Here is a 17,375-nt window from a genome sequence, read left to right as displayed (position 1 = left end):
GCAGCCCCCCGTGCAACCCCCCAGTTTGTGTTTTGCAGGAGGGATGCCCAAGCACCAGGAGCATCTCCCCTGTGCCATGACTTCCAGACGATGCAGGACCTCCCCAGGTCCTCCATCCCGTTCTCCCACCCCAGCAAAGCACTTCCCCCCGTATCAGTCCCAAAATTTAGCTCCAGGAAGATGGCAAAGGGAAAGCTCTGCCTTCAGCAGCCACCTCCCCCCTCCCCCCACGCCTGCACTCACCTGTGAGGATGGACTGGTCAACCCGCAGGGTGGTGGACCGTATTTCGATGATCCGGATGTCCGCAGGCACCTTGTCACCAACTACAAGGACAAGAGCAGAGCAGCTCCGTCAGGTGGGACCAGCAGCACCCACCACCCTGGGGAAGAGGGATGGCAAACCCCAGACATGCCAGCACAGCTGGGCTCTGCCCCAAGGCTTGGGGCCACCGGTTTGCACCTCGCTTTGTGCTCTCTCCTCTTGGTTTTTATTTCAACTGCCTGGTCTCCAGGGCAGGGACTGACTTTTGTTGGTCACCATGTCCCTACGTGGTGCAGGCACATGGCAGCACCCAGCCTGCAGCAAGGAGGGGTCCAGCCCACAGTAAACCAGTGTTCTGCCCTGGGATGCCTCCTTTCTGCTTTGAAAGCTTAATTTTGCACGTCTATAACCCACAAGGCAAAAAAAGAAAGGCGGAAAGAGGCACCATCAGTGGCAACCAAGACATTGGGTGGTGCAGTAATGGGACCTTGAGGAAGTTCTTATTTTAGGGGACCACGTGCCACAAGAGCAGCCAGCCCAGTGAGCAGGCAGCAGCACCGCGGCCAAGGGGGTTACTCACACCACACCAGGTGCCTTCCACCCTCTCCCATGGACCAGCCACACCAAGCATCATCTCCCTCTGCAAAATCCCTGCTGCCCCAGCCGTGCTGTGCAGGGATGCTGGTGGGACAGGTGACCGGCCTGCCAGCCCTGCCCATCACCTTCCCCAGTTGCACCTGAGCAAAACTGTGGTTCAAGCCTGGTTTGCCAGGACAAGCAGCAAAGGCAGGAGCTCTGCGTGGGACAGACAGTGAGCAGAGGACCCAAGCAGGCTCCTAGGAAGCCCCCACCCTGGCTACAGCTCTGCAGTGACACGTGCTCCTCTGCTGTGGCTCGGACCCTCCTCACCATCACAAGCAGCAAGCCCCTGCATCCCTTCTCCAGCCAGCGAGCGGGCAGGAGGGCAGGTATCTTTTTCTCTTCTTTTGGAGAGGAGCTGCCAGGCTCTAGAGCTGCAGGTATGTGGTCATTGGGGCAGCAAGCATCACACCCCCTGCCTCACCTGCTCAATGCATTGCCACCCTGCCACGTCCCCATCTCTGCTCTTCTCTGCAAAACCCCCCCAGCACTCCCCATCTTGCCTCTTCCCTGCAAAAACTGCACTTCTGGAGTGGCCCAAGCCTCCCAACACCACTGTTGACACTAGAAGACCTTCCATGGCCGAGACACCGGTCTCCTGGCACGTCACGGTGGTTATGGGTGAAAGCAGCCCCATGAAATGACAGCCACCGACCACCAACCTCCAAGGCGCATGCGCTTCCTCAAAAAAACCCACATTTAAAGCTGCTTTTCCTGCTGGGTTTCTTCCTCCAGCTCTTCCTCCTGCTCCCTTATCAGCTGGACACAACCACGCTCCAGTGCTTCGGAAATATTGAGGCAGCGAGCCCTGGTTCCCAGCGCCTTACATCACGTTACACAACACTGCCGGCTTGGCCGCTAACGATAGTCTCAAATCCCAGACTTTAATGAGTGCTTCCTCCTGGGGCTCGTAAAACACCCCCACCCCCCCCTCAAGCACAGTGGGAGGGGGCTGGCACCGCTCCACCACCCAGCCTTTCATTCCAGCTGCAGATCCCAGTGCTTCGGGATGCTGCGTGCAACATCTGCCGTCCAGCCAGACCTACCCCACTCCCCATCACACCCATTTTTGGGGGGGCTGAGCTCAGTGGTGCTAAGCACAGGGACCCACAGACCCCCCCCCCCAACATTCACTTCATGCACAGACTCAGACTTTGCATCTGCTCAAGGGAGCTGGAGCTCTTTAAAGGGAGCAAAGAGCAACTCTTCCCCCTGGGAAAGGCAGGGAGGGTTTGCAAACATTACCTAAAGCTGCAGATGAAAAATATCTGGTGACAGCATCTAGTGACAGCGTCAAGCCCTGGTGCCATGGGGGTGGCATCTGCTCAAGGGTAGGCACTGCGATAGCATCCCAGGAGACTCACATGGCACAGGACAGACGTCCCGTACGGACCTGGCCGCTGCCGTTAGCCAGCTATTGAATGATCACCCAAGCACTACAAGTCTCTCCCGTGCCAAAAGCCAAGGGAAAGAGGAAAACAGAAGGCAACACTGCACGGCCACGGCCACCAGCACTGCCAGAGCCGAGCAGGAGCAGTCAGGTGGTGCAGCACCCAACGGAGCTCCCTCGGCAATGCCCGCATCTCTTGCGCAAGGCAAAAAGCTGGCGCTGCAGCTGCCTGCACAAGGACTCACCTTGATTGCCCTGTTGCAAAAGGGCAAAAATCAGCTGGGTTTAAACAGCTCGTCAGCTATCATTTCCCTCTCATCTTAGGGCAGCAGACTTTCAGCTCCCTGCTGCCAAATTTATTGCATTTGCACACACAAACAGAAGCCAGTCCCAGCCTGTGCTGTTCCTGCCATCCCCAGGAAGTCCACTGCACACCCAAAGCCGTGGCTCCTGGTCCACTTTCCTACCAGGCAGCCTGACAGCATCCTCAACACTTACTATAACCTCCTAAACCCACAATTTCCTAATTAATTTGCTAATAACTTGCAAACCCCTCCAGAGGAGAGCTCAGCTCTTTCCCTCCCAGTCACGATGCTGGTTGTGCCACTAAAAAGTAATATTCGGCTGCCGATGGGCAGGCAGCAAGAAGTTCATTTTGGGAAAGATGGCAGAATATAATTTATTAATAATTAATGTAATTAAAGGCCAGGTCAGCAGTTGGAGTGCATTGCTGGAGCTGGCTTGGGAGCTCTGCCAGCTCGCCCAGCTGAGGATCTGGCCGGCACTCCTCTGCTTGATCCTCCCTGCATTATTTTTATGTTCATCTTCCAGCTGAAGCCCAACTGGAAGACATAAATAACAGTGAGCTGGCTGGGCGCGGGAGGGATTGCAGCATCTTTCCAGGAGCAGGGCCACAAGGAGGAAAAAAGAGGATTCGGTTTTTGGCTCTGGGGGTTTACGGCATCGTTTAACAAACAAACAAAACGGGATCATTGAAATGCATCCTCTGGTGGGGCAGGCAGGAGACCCCCCAGGCATCATTCACACGATGCAAAACCCTGGCAGAAGGGTTGAGGGGGGGGGGGGGGGGGGGGGGATAATCTGACCCTGGAAGCAAAAGTCCCCTGAAGCCGGTCCCCTCTGCCTCTTGCCCTCCCCAAAACCACCCCCCAGTTTCCAGGGAAGCCTGCCCACACAGGCAGGGCCAGCCCCGATGCCCGCGGCGTTCAAACCTCCCGGTGCTGGCACCGCCGGCGTGGCACGCAACGCCGGCCCTTCACCCGCGCCTGCTCCGGGGATGTGCATGGAAGAGCCGCTTCCAGAGAGAGGGAATCTTGGCAGAAAATTAAAAGTTCTTCCAGAAAATGGGGAAACCCTCCCGAGACACGAAATCTGTGCCAGAAATATACAAATGTTTTTTTTCCTTTCTGCTGTTCTCTACCACCCTACGCTTGGGGCGAAGTCTCAGCAGGCTGATGAGCCCAGACTTTGGCCCAGATTATTTCACCTCTCTGGACTTGAAAAGAGAAACTAAGATCTCAAGTGTACAACAACAGGGTAACTTGGTGGCTGTGTCTCCGAAGGAGATACCCTGGGACACTGCAGCAGAGCCCTCCCATCACCAGGACCACAGGGTGCCCATCACCAAAGCCCCCCTGGCCAGTACCACCTCCCCATCCCACCCCGTGCTCTGGGGCAATGGCACCCTACCTGCCACCTCCACGATGTCCCCGGGGACAATGTCCCGGGCGCGGATCCGCTGCACCCCGCTGCGGTCAGCACGGATCACTTTCCCCATCTCGGGCTCGTACTCCTTCAAGGCTTCGATGGCACTCTCAGCATTTCTCTCCTGCAAGTAGAGGAGGAGCACAGCTGCCGGAGGTGGGGTTACTCCTGCCAGCAGGGTCCTTCCCCACCCAGTGTCAAGACAGGGGCACCCAAACCCTGGCCCTGGCTTTGGCATCCATGTGCATCTGCTTCTCCAGCTGCTCTGAAATGGTCCCTGCTGGCTTAAATCACACCAGGTGCTGGGCACCACACAGGACTTTGGCCTTGATTTTCTCATTCTCAGTTTGGGAAGCAGCATATCCCACCCAGATGGATTTTTCCCCATTCAGCAACCCCACCTCAGGTCAAGCTGCAGATAAATGAATGGCCTTAACATAAATATATAGAAGAAAAAGAGCATTGCTGGCTGAAGCATTTGCTCATCTCCCAGGAGGCATACAGTGAGGCAAGGGACAGCAGCCACCGCAGCTTTCTGGTGGACAGGGCAAAAAGCTTCCCTTGGAAAGCACATTTGGCCATGGCCAGGAGACAAGCAGCCGTTTGCCTGGATGGCAAAAAAGTCCAAGATCCTAAATGCCACACTGCAAAAGCTGCCGAAGACTGAAGGAATGAAGCAAGAGGAAGCCAACATCTGCACTGGGGCACAGGGCAGCACGGCCAATGTGAAAATTGAGTTTTTGAGAAATGAGTTTCCAATGGCAAGAAGCAACCAGCCCTTCCAATGAAGCATCTCAGCCACGTGGAGCGGAGACCTGGGGGGCAGGTGGGGGTGGGGGGGCTGCGACTTACCTGCCACACACCCACCACAGCATTGGCGATCAGGATCATAATAATGACGATGGGCTCCACAAACGCCGTCGTGGTCTCCTCTCCTTCTTCAAACCAGGCCAGGATCTGGTAGGCAAGAGAAGAAAAGGACCACAATGTTGAAACAACAAGTGCCAACATTTTAAGAAGAAGGACAGAATCAAGAGCCACCCAACAGACGGTGTTTGCTGGAGAAAAGACATCCCAGAGCAGTGGCCAGCCCCACACGCCTTGGTTAAAGTGTGGACCTGCCACATCCCACTGCTGGTGCTTAACTCGGGTACCTCCACTCTTCTGCTAGGGATAACCTAACACATCAAATGAGCAGGGCTGGAGCTCGGATGAGTATTTGCACCAGGAAAGCATCTCTTTTTGTTTAGTGCACCCCATGGGAAGACCACGGCCACGAGCAGATAAGTGGGGAGCAGCACTGCCTGCTTCTCAAACAGATACAGCTGGGCAGCCCCTGCGGTGGCTGCCCGCAGCACCGGCAGCCTCTGACGAGCCCCTCCTGGGCAGAAGTTAAGCCCTGCAACACATGCAATTGATGCAGCAAGAGCAGCCCTGCAGTGCAGGGACTGGCCTCACGGCTTCTCACCACCCTGAGCCCCCTCTCCACCCCACAAAGGCCTCACACCATAATACAAACGAAGTACTTGCGCTCCATTTAACAGCTTGTCAGGCTGTGCTGTGTCAACACAGCAGCGCAGGCACAGGCACAAGGGCTCACACCTGCTTTACCCAGTTGCAGCACTGCCACCGTTGCCACAGTTCTGCAAATCCACCGACAAACGAGTCGCCACGTGTTGTTTTGGGAATGTCTGGAACCTTGCAAGGGACCAGCCTCCCTCCTTACCTGCCCGCAAGTTGTATCCAAAAGGAGGGGACAGGAGACCCGGCTTTGCCATCCCACTGCCAAACACCCCAAGTCCACTCAAAAAGTACAAAATTCTCCAGCAGCTCGGTGGGAAATGTCTCCTCCTGCAGGGTTGCTCCCAAGGTAGATTTTGGGCAGAACTGAGTGAATGGCTCAAACCAGCAACTGGGGAGCGATGTGCCGCTGACAGTGAGCGCTTCTCCAAGGCACCACGGAGTGCAGGTATAAAGGGGTTCACATCGCAGTGACTCAGTGCCACCCATAAAGGCAGCTTCGCTAACCACGTGGACACTGAGTGTAGCTGACCCCACATCACCTCTCAGCATCATTAAGCGCGGAGGAGGTCAGCAGCGCTCGCGGGCACCGGCTCACCGAGCCTGGTGATGCACCCACTGCCAGCTGACTTTGCCTGCATGCCCCGGGGAGAAGCTGCTCTGTGCTGGCAGGAGGTGCCGGGGTGACTCACAGCTCCTCCAGGGAAGGCACACAGCCTCTCCCCCCCACGAAGGTGGGACAAGAGCCCGACTGGAGATAGACCACTGAGGAAGGAAATATTTGAAGATGAGCAATAACACCATCTGGGGAAGGGAGAAGCTGGACGTATCACCCTGAAGGGACCACATCAGCAGCTCCAGTGGCAGGAGAAGCCTGGGCAGGGCTTCACACCTGTGAAACACAAGGAGAACCCAGTCCTGAGCATCTCTCTGACATTACCCAAACGTAACACCACGTCTTCCTGCTGCACGACGCGCTGGGAGCTGTATTTTGCCAGCAAGCATTAACCCTGCCCCATACCTCGGCAAAGGTTTAAAGGAAAGCTCTATGCCCTGCACTGTGCCCCGCCGTACCCAACGCCTGCCCTGAGCGTCACCAGCTTGGTCATCACCAGCCTGGGATCTCTGAGCCCTGCCAGCCACGCGGTGGGATGGGAAGGCAGTGACCAGTTGGCAGGAGGCACCTCCCACGCAGGCAGCTGAGATGCTGCCAGTCTGGCTCAGCCAGAGGAAGCAAAAATTTATTTAAAAAAAAAAATATTAAACAGATTGGATTTTTATTTTTAATTGAAAAATGAACAGAATTGCTCCATGAGGGGGACTTCACTCCAAGGAGGACAGCTGCATGGGGCTTGGAAATGCTCCCAGCCCCATCTTTGCCCCCCTACATGGATGCGCACACCTTAGGCAGGTGCCTGCCCCACTGCCTACCCCCACCCCGGGGAGGTGAGGGTGGTACCTGGGGCTCCTGAGTCAGCTTCAGGCACCTGAAGCACTGCCCTCACCTCTCATCACCCATCACCCAGTGCTCTGGCCAGGAAAAAGCAAGCTGTGCGACACCCTGGGTGTGCAGGGGAGGGGTGGCAGACCCCCAAGCTCCCAGCACCTCACAACCATGAGGACACATGGCTTGGTCATTACACCAGGAATGTCTCTGCACTGCGGACACGCACATCTCCACGTGTCAGAGACACTGTCCTCCATTCCGGCAGATCCCAACATGGATCTGGTCATGCTGCAACTTAATACTTCCAAAAATATCCAAGGGAAAAATAAAGAATGGGGTAATTTTCCCTTTCTGTTTTACCATCTTTTGGCGCAGGGGTGTAATTTTCTTTTTTTTTGTAAATTTACCGAAATTTACCATTTTACACAAGCTGAGGCACAAGACGTATTTTGCTGGATGGAAGAGGGGGTTGAAAAGCAATCAGTAAGAATGAAAATCAGAGAAGAGACTTGCAAATAGGCAGTTTGGGTCGGAGCTGAAGTGTACCCCGCAGTCCAGACACTGGCCATGGCTGCGCACACAGGGTCAGGAAAGCTGACAGCATCAAACATCATAAAGGGAAATCATGGATTGAAGAGGAAAGTAACAAAGGTACCTTCTAAGCTAAAACCATAGAAAACTGTTGATAAAAATGACGCGGTATGGTAGAGACACATCCAAAGGACCTGCGCTGTCTCACGTAGGGTCTGCAAACAATGGCAGAAATCTATGGATCATGGGAAAAAGCATCCCAGGACTGAAAGCCTTGGGCAGCCCTCACCTGCCTTTGGCAGCCCCACTTTTGCTGGGTCTCTGCACTCGCTCTCCCCAAACCCTACCCCTACACCTACCCAGTGCCCACAGCCAACACCCATCCCACCCAGCATCCCACCAAAACGCGCCCAGCACCGAACGTTTCCATGGCCCTTTGCTGCCTTTGCCTGGTAGTCTTGGGCAAACAGCAAGAAGCCCAGGTAGTCGTTTGGTATCACTTCTGGATGGATCGGCGTTACTGAAAGATCCTACAGTCTCATCTTTTAAGTAGGTACGACGACCTTGTCACCATCCCCTAGAAAACCACTGCATCGCTGCTACATCCTCACCCAGCGTGCACCTCCCTCTGGCTCCCGTGCTGTCTGGGTCTCTTTGTGTGCCCCGGGAGGTGCCCACCCCCGAGCCCCCCCAGCCCGGAGTACTTACAAATGACAGAAACGCTGCCATCAAAAGGATGCGGACAAGGAGATCTTCAAACTGCTCCAGCACCAACTCCCAGAGGGACTTTCCTGGGGGGAAAACACGAAGTCAGGCACAGTCAGTGCTCAGAAAGACCCCAGAAGAGAGGTAATTTAGACCACTGAGGCCACAACGGCCACCAGGACCCAGTCCCCGGCTCGCAGCAGAGCTGCTCCAGTGCCCACTGGCCGTCGGCACTGGTGAGGACATCCAGCCCTGCAACGGGGCGGTTTTCTCTCTAATATTAAACACCTTTGTTTCTGGCATCGTTTTTAACTACAGAAATTAAATCCTCTGTGTTTCTACTCCCAGCTGGTGGCCTTGCCATCGCAGGAAAGCTCTGCTGTCAGCCCAGCTTTCCCTGGGATTAAAATCAAGATTAAAAGATCTCAGTGACTCCCCGCTCCCTGTCCCCAGCATCCTCCACCCAGACTTACACCCACCCTCACCTCCAGCCCACGGCTTACCTTCTTCTGCAGGGAGCTCTGTCGGTTTTCATTGACAACCCAGCAAGCATAACAACATAAAAAAAGAAAAAAAAGATAAAAATAAAAAGATTAATTAGTGATTTGGGCCCAGGCTAGCAATCCCTTCCCTTAAGCCCCAGCAGCCTGTTCAGTGCCCCAAAAGGCAACTTCTTCTGCACATATTCCTGCAGCAAAACAGCTTGTCCTTCAACTTCTCAGTCTGACACCAAGCAAGCAGCACTGGATGTCCCAGCCCAGGGAAGCATCATTTCCCTGCTGCAGGCAGCTCCAGCAGCATTTATTCCTGCACTCAGCCTGTCTAGAAAGCACTCCTCAGGAGCTGCCCTCTCCAAATCCAGGACACAGAGGTCCAAGCACCCTGTAAAACACCCTACCAGAAACCCAACACGGACCCGCTGGGGACTGTAACTTTCAGACCACATTTCCTATTAATTAGTTGTATTTTACTGCCTGTAGTGCTCTAGCAAAGAAATCCAAAGCCAATGCTCAGCTGATCCAAGCCATCCTCCTGAATGCACCCCTGTGGGTGCAGAGCCTCCACCCACACTGCTCCCAGCCAAACCCGAGCCCAGCCACCTCCACCACCCCAAAAAACCCCAAGGGCTCCCAAAGAGCCACCAGAGACTCCCACATCCCCTGGGATGACCATTACCTTCACACGCCGCACGCACCAAAGGGTCCCACAGCTGCCCAAACCCCAGCACCCCCCAAGAGCATCGCTCCTGCTTCCTCACCCCTGCTGCAATGGATGTGCTGGCCCTGCCATGGGCATCCCCAAGGGCTCACGAGTGACCTCCCCCCTGCTTTTGGCTGCTGATGGGTGCTCATGTCTCCATTTGCATCCACTGTCCCCGCATCCCACAGGAATCCTTCAGTTGCCCACAGAGCAGCTCCCAGGGGAGCTGGCAGCTGGACCAGAACCTCTGCCAGCTACCCAAGGTGGGGAAATAAGGACATTGCAGCTGTCTCATGGAACAGTAAATCCAGGATTCACTGAGCACAGCAGAGCCTGCTGGAGATGGAGGAACCAAAGCCATACCCGTGCACCAGCAAAGCCGCAGAAGGGCTGTGCTGGTGGCTCACAGGCATCACACACCGCTGCAAGGGACAGCAGGGCACCGAAGTGACACAGCACCAGGACAGGGTACCCACTGCCTCCATCCTTCAGTGCTCTGAGGCGGGAGGGGACCGAACAGAGAACTCCCACCCCAAACATCCCAACGGGGAAAAAAATCAGGCAGAAACCTCTCGAAGAGCTGTCCCCAAGCCTCTGCTGTCTGCCATCTACTGCTGCACCCCATGGGGTGATAATAAAATAAGATGTTCCTCCAACTCCTCGTGTTTCTGGCAGGGAATAAGGGACCGGCCAAAGTTCAGGAGGAATCGGCCCAAGGCCAAAATGGGGCCAAATCCCAACATGTGATGCCCCGTCACCGGACCAAACATGGGATATCTCCAAGCACCCCCAGCACGAAGCCCCGAGCAAAAGCAGGAAGTGAAACCGGCTTGGCTGTTTTTCATCATCTATTTTCATTCAGAGAAACGAAAAGAAAAAAACAACAAACACAAACCAACACAAAACCAAACCCACCTTCCCTGACCAAACCAGGGAAAACAAGAGGCTGGCCATGTTTAAGCTTCAAAGGGCATCAGCTCCTCAGTGCCCCCAGACATACTACAAGTTGTATTAACCCATGTCCCTCCTGGATAAGGCTACTCTGATCCCCTGCCATCACAAGAAACAGCCTAGTACGTACCACCTAAAATTATTCTTATCGCCAAAAAAAAAATATAATATATTGGAGCAGCTTATTTGAGTCCCCTGTGGAGCATGTGAGAAGGAAAGTGGCTCTTCTCCCTTTTGCAGCTGGCTCCTCTCCACCCCCAGCTTCCCCTCCCCAGACCAAATTAAATAGTGGAAGAGAATTTAAAAAGTGGAAGAGATCTGCTGCTGCTGCTTCCACCCCGGCTCCACTTTTAGGGTGCAGACACGCGAGGTGAGAGGGCTGGGGGACGGTGGGTGCCCCAGGGAGGTGACTGGGGCTCCTGCAGGTCGTGGCTCTGCCGGGGTGCCCGGGGTGACTTTCCACCCTGAGCAGTCACCCGAAGCGCTGCGGTCCTCTGGGTGCTTCTCCCACGTGGCAGTTGCACGACAAGCCGCAGCGACGCCGTTTGCAGGGCAGGGACTTTGCACGAGCTCCTGACTGAGGCATGAGAACGGGTTTCCGTGAACTCCGAAGGAAACACGTGCACCGGGGCAGCCAGCCGAAATACCGCCGGTGGCAGAGCCACACTGCCATCGCTGTCACCAAACCTCAAACATCACCAGTGCTGCTGCAGGTGCCTCCCAAAAAAAAGCAGTTTTGGGGATACTGGGATCCAGGCACCTCCCCAGCCACCAGCGACTCCTTCACGTGGCAGCTCAGCACCCATTTTGCTCCAAATACCCAGAGAAAAAGGGCAGAAAGTCACCAAAAACTCGCATTTTGGGGTCTGAATCGATCAAAACCCACCAAAAAACAGGAATGTTTGGGGCTGGAGCCTCTCCCTCTCACTTCCAAAGGTTTGCTAGGAATAAGAGGGTTTGCTACCCAGGTTTTACGTGAGTCAGCCCCGCGGCACCTGGCAGAAACTGGTGCTGAGCTGCCGCGCTGCCATGTCCCACCCGGCTGGGAAACCCACCGCAGGCAGGGAACCAACAACCCCAAATCTGCAATTCCCTTGGGACAACACGGTGAGCGCAGACAGGCTGAAATGGAAACTCCCAGCCGGCACCTGAATAGCCCCTTTCTTCGGTTGGCGGCTCAGAGCTCAGCACGGAGATGCTGCTTCGTGCCCGAGCACCCTGGTACGGACAGAGGACCGTAATAACTAATCAATAAATAGCAACCAAAAAGGCTGCAAATAACACCACCAAAGGTAAAACGGGATAACGGTTGCTCAGAATATCCCAAAACTTGGCCACCCACTCACAGTCTAAATCTCAGCTTCCCAAGCTGAGCAGCCCCGATGCGGGACCTGCGGCTTGCGGACGCGTTTCTGCGCTTCCTCTGCTCCTGCTCTTCTGCATCGCGGCTTTGGAGAGCAGTGCCAAGGACGTAGAGATCCCACACCAGGGCGATGGGTGCCTGGGTGTCACAGGACCAATCCCACCAGCAGAAGAGCTTGCTCTCCTCTGGGTTATTGAGCAGAGAGGTGCAGGCAACCCTGGCTCCACCAGCCCACAGGGGCACAAAAACCCAGCTCGTGGGACTGCTGAACATTTCCAGCTTGCTCTGAGCGTGTCACATCACGGCTGCTTTCCTCACTGTGCCATCACATCACACAGTGACCACCGTGGCCCAAGCTGGGCTACAAAACACCGATACAAGATGCTCTAAGGGCATGCAACGAGGCCGGCCACCCCAGGCAGACGTGGGGCTGGCGTTGGGCTATTTTAGCCAGAGGTTAATCTCCTGCTCCTGCCAACTCAAACAGGGCTGGCAGCCCACGGGCTGGCACCTGCAACATGGCAGGGCACGGCCATCAGGTGATGAAAAGGTAAATAAACACGGGTGCCACCCACGAGCGAGGCGGTGCGGGTGCAGGCTGCTGCCCCGGGGCTCTGCAACAGCCTCATGTCCCCAGGGAGACCCGGCCCCGCTTTCCAGGCCAAAGCAAATAAACAAAATGCAACAGGGTGGCGTTGGGGTCGCTTTAAGGAAATATTTGAATTTCTCCTGCCGTAACAGGATCAAAAATCCCCAGAGCAGCACAGCCCTACAGCAACCGGTGTTTCTCCATCGTGCATTGAGCTATCGCATCCTACTCTGCTTTTGGGGAAACTGAGGCACAAAGCGACACTCTCCCAGGCGAAGCAAACCCTGGTGCATGCTCAGACCTGGTGGCCCACAACAGCAAACATCTTGCAGGATGAACACTGAAATACCACCTTCCCCACCATTTCAGGAGCTTCCCTAGGATAAAATCTGATTTCCCTAATGGGAAACACTTCTGCCACCAAGTGATGCTGGAAGGGTAACGGCACAGTGCCGTTAGTGATGAGATAGTGATGAGCATCATGCCTGGGCCCAGCTTTCTGCTCCAAATAACTTCCTTCAAGCCATATTTCTACGTCGTAAACTTCCCACCAGCGCCTTTAATTTCTTTTCCCATATGCAGGGAAGGTTAAAACGGATGGGCAAAACAAGGGATGCATCCAATTCCCGGACTCTGCCAACAGGCAGGAAAAAGGGCCCAAGAAAATAGTGAAAAGATAAAGAAAAACCCTAAAATATCTCCAGCTGGGAGAGCAGCTCTCTCCTGTGACATAAAGCAGGAACCCAGGCAGGGCTGATCTGGGAACCTTCCCCCATCCCGCAAGACACCAGGCAGAATAAATTGTTATTTTAACTGGCTGCCTTTCCCAGGGCCGGCTGCGCTGGAAGGATCCCATGCCGGAGGGATGTCTGCTCAGCTTCATCCCAGCATCAGCCCATCACCGCTGCCCCGCAGAACCACCCGACCAGGAAGGGCTGTGCCGGGCTGGTTTCAGGCAAGCTCAACCCATCACCTGCCTGGGGTAAATCTTGGGACATGAGGCTGCTCATCACCTTGCATGGTCGCCCTTGAGCCACAGAAGTGTAAAAAACCAGCATTGGCCAACTCATGCCGAGTGTTTTAGCGTTATCGGGGATGACAAATGTTCAAAGGCTAATGGTGCTAATGCTACCTGATGTTCGCAGAGGACAAAACAGAGTTCCCTAAGCACCTCAGCTCTGTATCGCTTCCATTAACCCACATGGCTTTGCCGTTGTGTGCTCCCTGAGCATCGCTGCATCCCTGCAGACTGTCCCGCACCGCACTCCGCTCAGCACCTTCAGGGTGCAGCTGAAGGGACTGTCTGAGCTTGCCCCAGCTCCCGCAGAGCAAGCTGGGCATTGCCCACCCCCTGCCTGCCCCGGCACCCCCTCCCCCTGCTGGAGCCCAGGAGGGGAAGCCACGGACACCATGTGCTATCGCAGCAAGACGGGGAGCCAGGCACACCACCAAGCTGGACCAGCCATTCACCCAGCAAGCCCCATCTGTTAAACCCCTCAGCAGCCACCCACCTGCCTCACAGCAGGCTGGGGGGCTGCCGCAGGGCACCCCCAGGGCACCCCCAGGGCAGGGGGGCTGGCTGGCGCCGGCGGTGGTGAAGGCGAGGGCAGGGCTGTCGGAGCGATGGCTGGCTTGGCCCGTGGGGAGCAGGTGGAGCAGCAGCTCACACACCCCAACTGCCCCCGCACGGAAATGGCCCCCCCGGGCCCGCAGGGCTGTGGCAGGCGTGCATGCGGCACATGCGCCCACCCTGCTGCACCAACGGGCTTCCCCAGCTGCGCCGAGCTCCGGTGACCCCAGGAAAACAGCAATCCACAGCGCATCAAAAAGCGCCTCGCAGGTGCAGGCGTGGCACTGGCAATGTCCCCATCCTCTTGCCGAGTGGCCACCAGCAAGCTCTGCTTTGCACCGCTCCTGGAGAATCTGCCTCTTCCCCACAGCCTCCCTCACCCCCGAGGAGCGGGTCCCAAAGCCACGGGTGCTTTTCCTGCCGTGTCTCTCCCTCCTGAGCCAAGGCGGTGGTGGCCCTGGGTGTGCCACAGATGGGGGAAGCACCTCCAGCACCTTATTTGCTTACCACCTCGCAGCTGCTTTTTCCTGCGCACCGGGCGAGTTTTGGTTACGCTGACTGACTGCGACAGCCGCTTGCTTGGGGCTGCTGCGAAAGGCGGCAGGAGATAAGAGGAATGAGATACAATCCCCCTTCCCACGCCAAACACCGGCACTTCGCTGTTCCTGTGACCCCCTGGTGCCCGTCCCAGCTCGAGCCCTGCCCTGTGCCTTGCAAAAGCCCCGTGCCCCGGCTGCCCAGGGCATCCACGCCCCAAAACATTCAAAACTAGGGCCAGAGGAAGCACTGGGGATGGCGACGGCACTGGGGTGGATGACGGCTGGCAAAAGGATGGTTAGCAGAGGTTTAAGGGCCAGGAACAGCCTTGCTGTTTTCCAGGGGATGCCTTAGGGTGAAATGATCCAACCAGTTCACTGCCCGGCACCTGGATGCTCTAAGTGGCTGGCAATAAAATCAGCCCCCAAAATTTCTGGTTTGGGTCACAAGGCTTCCCGTGGCAGACAGGGCTCCGGACCAGCTGCTCAGCCTACCCTCATGCTGCTCTTCCAAACCACCAGTACCAATCCCAGTCCAACATCACTGGTCCCTCTGGGATGGTGGCAGGGTCCCGGGGGAGAATAGGTGAATCCAGGCACCCACAGCCCCACTGCTGGGGGAGGACCTGAAGGGCTCATTTGTTCCTTTTCCGGCCAGCTAAGCTCACCCCAGCAGGTCAGGGAATAGGAAACACAAGTTATCCTGGATGTGCCCCTCAACAGCAGCAAAGCACCGTGCAAATCCAGCCCCACACCACCTCCTTTTCCCCAGAAAATCACCACGTCCCCGCGTTGAAGGATAAGCCATCACCACCATGTCCCGCTGCCCAGGGAACAGGGATGGAGGTAGGAGCGCGGTCCAAGTTGCTGTATGAAATTAAACACGGAAAACCTTGCCCATCCCTCCCCAAATTTCCCTTCCTTTATTCTTGGAAACGGCTCATCCCTAAGACATTGGATAGCACGAGCTTCCCTCCGCCACGGCGCAGGGGGTCCCAGCACAGAGCCATGGAGCCCGGCTGGCCCCAAGCATCCTCTCCCCACGCAGTGGTGAAAAGCATGTTGCTTCCCCACCGATAACCCACCTCCTCTCCTTAATGCTGCGAAAATAAGCAGAGAATATCTTGCCCATTTTGCACCCAAAAATGAAGGCACCACTCAGGCTCGCGGCTCCACCGCCACACGGTGTTTACACGAATAAATTCTTGGGGAAATTTAGGGGAAACCCCCTGGGGAAACAGGGCTGCAAGTAGTGGCCTTGCCCCCCCCCCCCCCCCCATCCCTGTCCCCATCAGCACCCGCAGTGGATCCCTGGGATCGTTTTGGGAGTGGGAGGGAGCAGGGCAGAGGAAACCCATGGCTCCAGGCTGGGATGGATTATTTGAGCAAACTAAAAGCAGCGGTTTGTTCCCTCCTGCACCAACGCAGTGGAAAGAATTTCCAGCTCCGGCTCCTGGGTGGAAAAGCTAAAAATCTGCATTTAAACAGTAACAGACTTTGGAAAAAAAATAAAAAAATAAAATAAAACTACTACAGGAGCACGAATAAAATAAAGCTTAAGCTGGGGTGTTGGTTTTTTTTTTAGTTTTGGGGTTGTGTTGGGTGGGGTTTTTTAGGTTCTCCTTATCTCTGCTCTGAGCAGACCCTTTCCGTAAGCTCAGGGAAGGCAAGGGACTGACTCTGCCGTGGCTGGGAACCCTCTGCCAGAATTCCCACAACCCCAGCCGAGGGGCACGCACAATTTCGGCATATCCTCTTATTGCATCCTACAGGTATCATTTTATTGCCTCCTTTATTGCCCTAAAACTATTTTTTCCAGCTAACATCCCACTGGTACCCCAGTGCGAAATGTTAATTGGGGATTTCTGCCCAGTAATGTTTTGTCACCCCTTTGGGCTCCGCTGCAGCCTCCTGCCCTCGGTTGCTCAGCTCTTGGGCTGCCCCCAGCATCACAAGCGAGATGCCTGGATGCCACCCTGAGCCAAAACCCCTCCATCCTATCTCAGTGGCAGAAAAGCACCCACCGGGCCAGGAAAAAAACCACTACGGCCGGTTTGTAAGCTCCAAGCGCCACACGCCACCACAAACAGGCCACTCGCACCAAGTCCGACACGCGGCAACAGAAAGTTGAATAACATTTTCCTGGCAGCACTGGGGAATGGTTTAGGAAACCAAACACGGAGCTGCGGAGGTGGCAGTGCCAGGAGCCCCGGTGATGCCCTGTGCTGCCGGGTCAGCTCAGCTGGGACAACCGGGACAACGTGTCCAGCACTCGGAGGCACGTCGGCACCGACCCTGGCTCTGCCTCCCAGCTGAATTCTGCAACCCTTGGGGAAGAGCAAGGTGGGACGGTGGGTGGGAGGGGGTTTTCCCTAAAAAAGTATATAAAAGGGATATCGGGGCTGAAAAAGAAAATGAGACTAGGATGCATTTTCCAAATGGGATGCATTCGCTCCTGGAGGAAAGATGCAGGGAATAGCATCCCCCAAAATTGCCTCCCCAGGACCTGGTGAGTGTTGACACTGAGCTGAGCATCTCCGATGAGGCTGTAAGCAACCACTGAGGATATCACACTTACGTGGTGTGCAAAATAAAATAATATGTCATAAAAATAAATAATAAAGGTGACTAAAGCACTCCACTAGCCAAGTGCTGTGGAAAACACAGGTGGCTCCTGGTTGCCCCATCCAGCGGCAGCCAAGCAGCTCGGGCGCATCCCGCCGGCAGCATGCCTGCTCAGAGGGCATCTGTCCCACGCTGGGGCTCGGGGACCAGCCCCTCCAGGTGCTGTCGGCATTAACACACCTGGTACCACTGCCCCAGCTGGAGGCGGGCAGGGATGGGGTTACCTCCCTCTCCCCCCACTGTAACCCCACCATCTTCCCCACTACACAGTGCCGCCTCGGCATCCAACACCAAACCTGAACGCCCCAACCTGCCTTCAGC

The 17,375-nt window shown here is 55.7% G+C and overlaps 1 protein-coding gene across 2 annotated transcripts in view; it reads right to left on the bottom strand.

The window, feature by feature from the left end:
- ATP2A3 (ATPase sarcoplasmic/endoplasmic reticulum Ca2+ transporting 3) overlaps positions 1-17,375 on the bottom strand; it is a 58,828-nt gene that overhangs the window by 30,148 nt on the left and 11,305 nt on the right. For both annotated transcript variants that reach the window (XM_055714710.1, XM_055714713.1), the window contains exons 2-6: positions 8,724-8,741; positions 8,224-8,306; positions 4,869-4,973; positions 4,002-4,140; positions 244-324 (exon numbers count right to left, since the gene is read on the bottom strand). In XM_055714710.1, the coding sequence (XP_055570685.1) occupies positions 244-324; positions 4,002-4,140; positions 4,869-4,973; positions 8,224-8,306; positions 8,724-8,741 (426 nt within the window). The remainder of the gene's footprint in view (positions 1-243; positions 325-4,001; positions 4,141-4,868; positions 4,974-8,223; positions 8,307-8,723; positions 8,742-17,375) is intronic.

Source organism: Falco cherrug, chromosome 1, assembly GCF_023634085.1.
Source record: "Falco cherrug isolate bFalChe1 chromosome 1, bFalChe1.pri, whole genome shotgun sequence".
Classification (NCBI taxonomy): domain Eukaryota; kingdom Metazoa; phylum Chordata; class Aves; order Falconiformes; family Falconidae; genus Falco; species Falco cherrug.
This window is presented reverse-complemented; position numbering and strand designations above follow the sequence as displayed.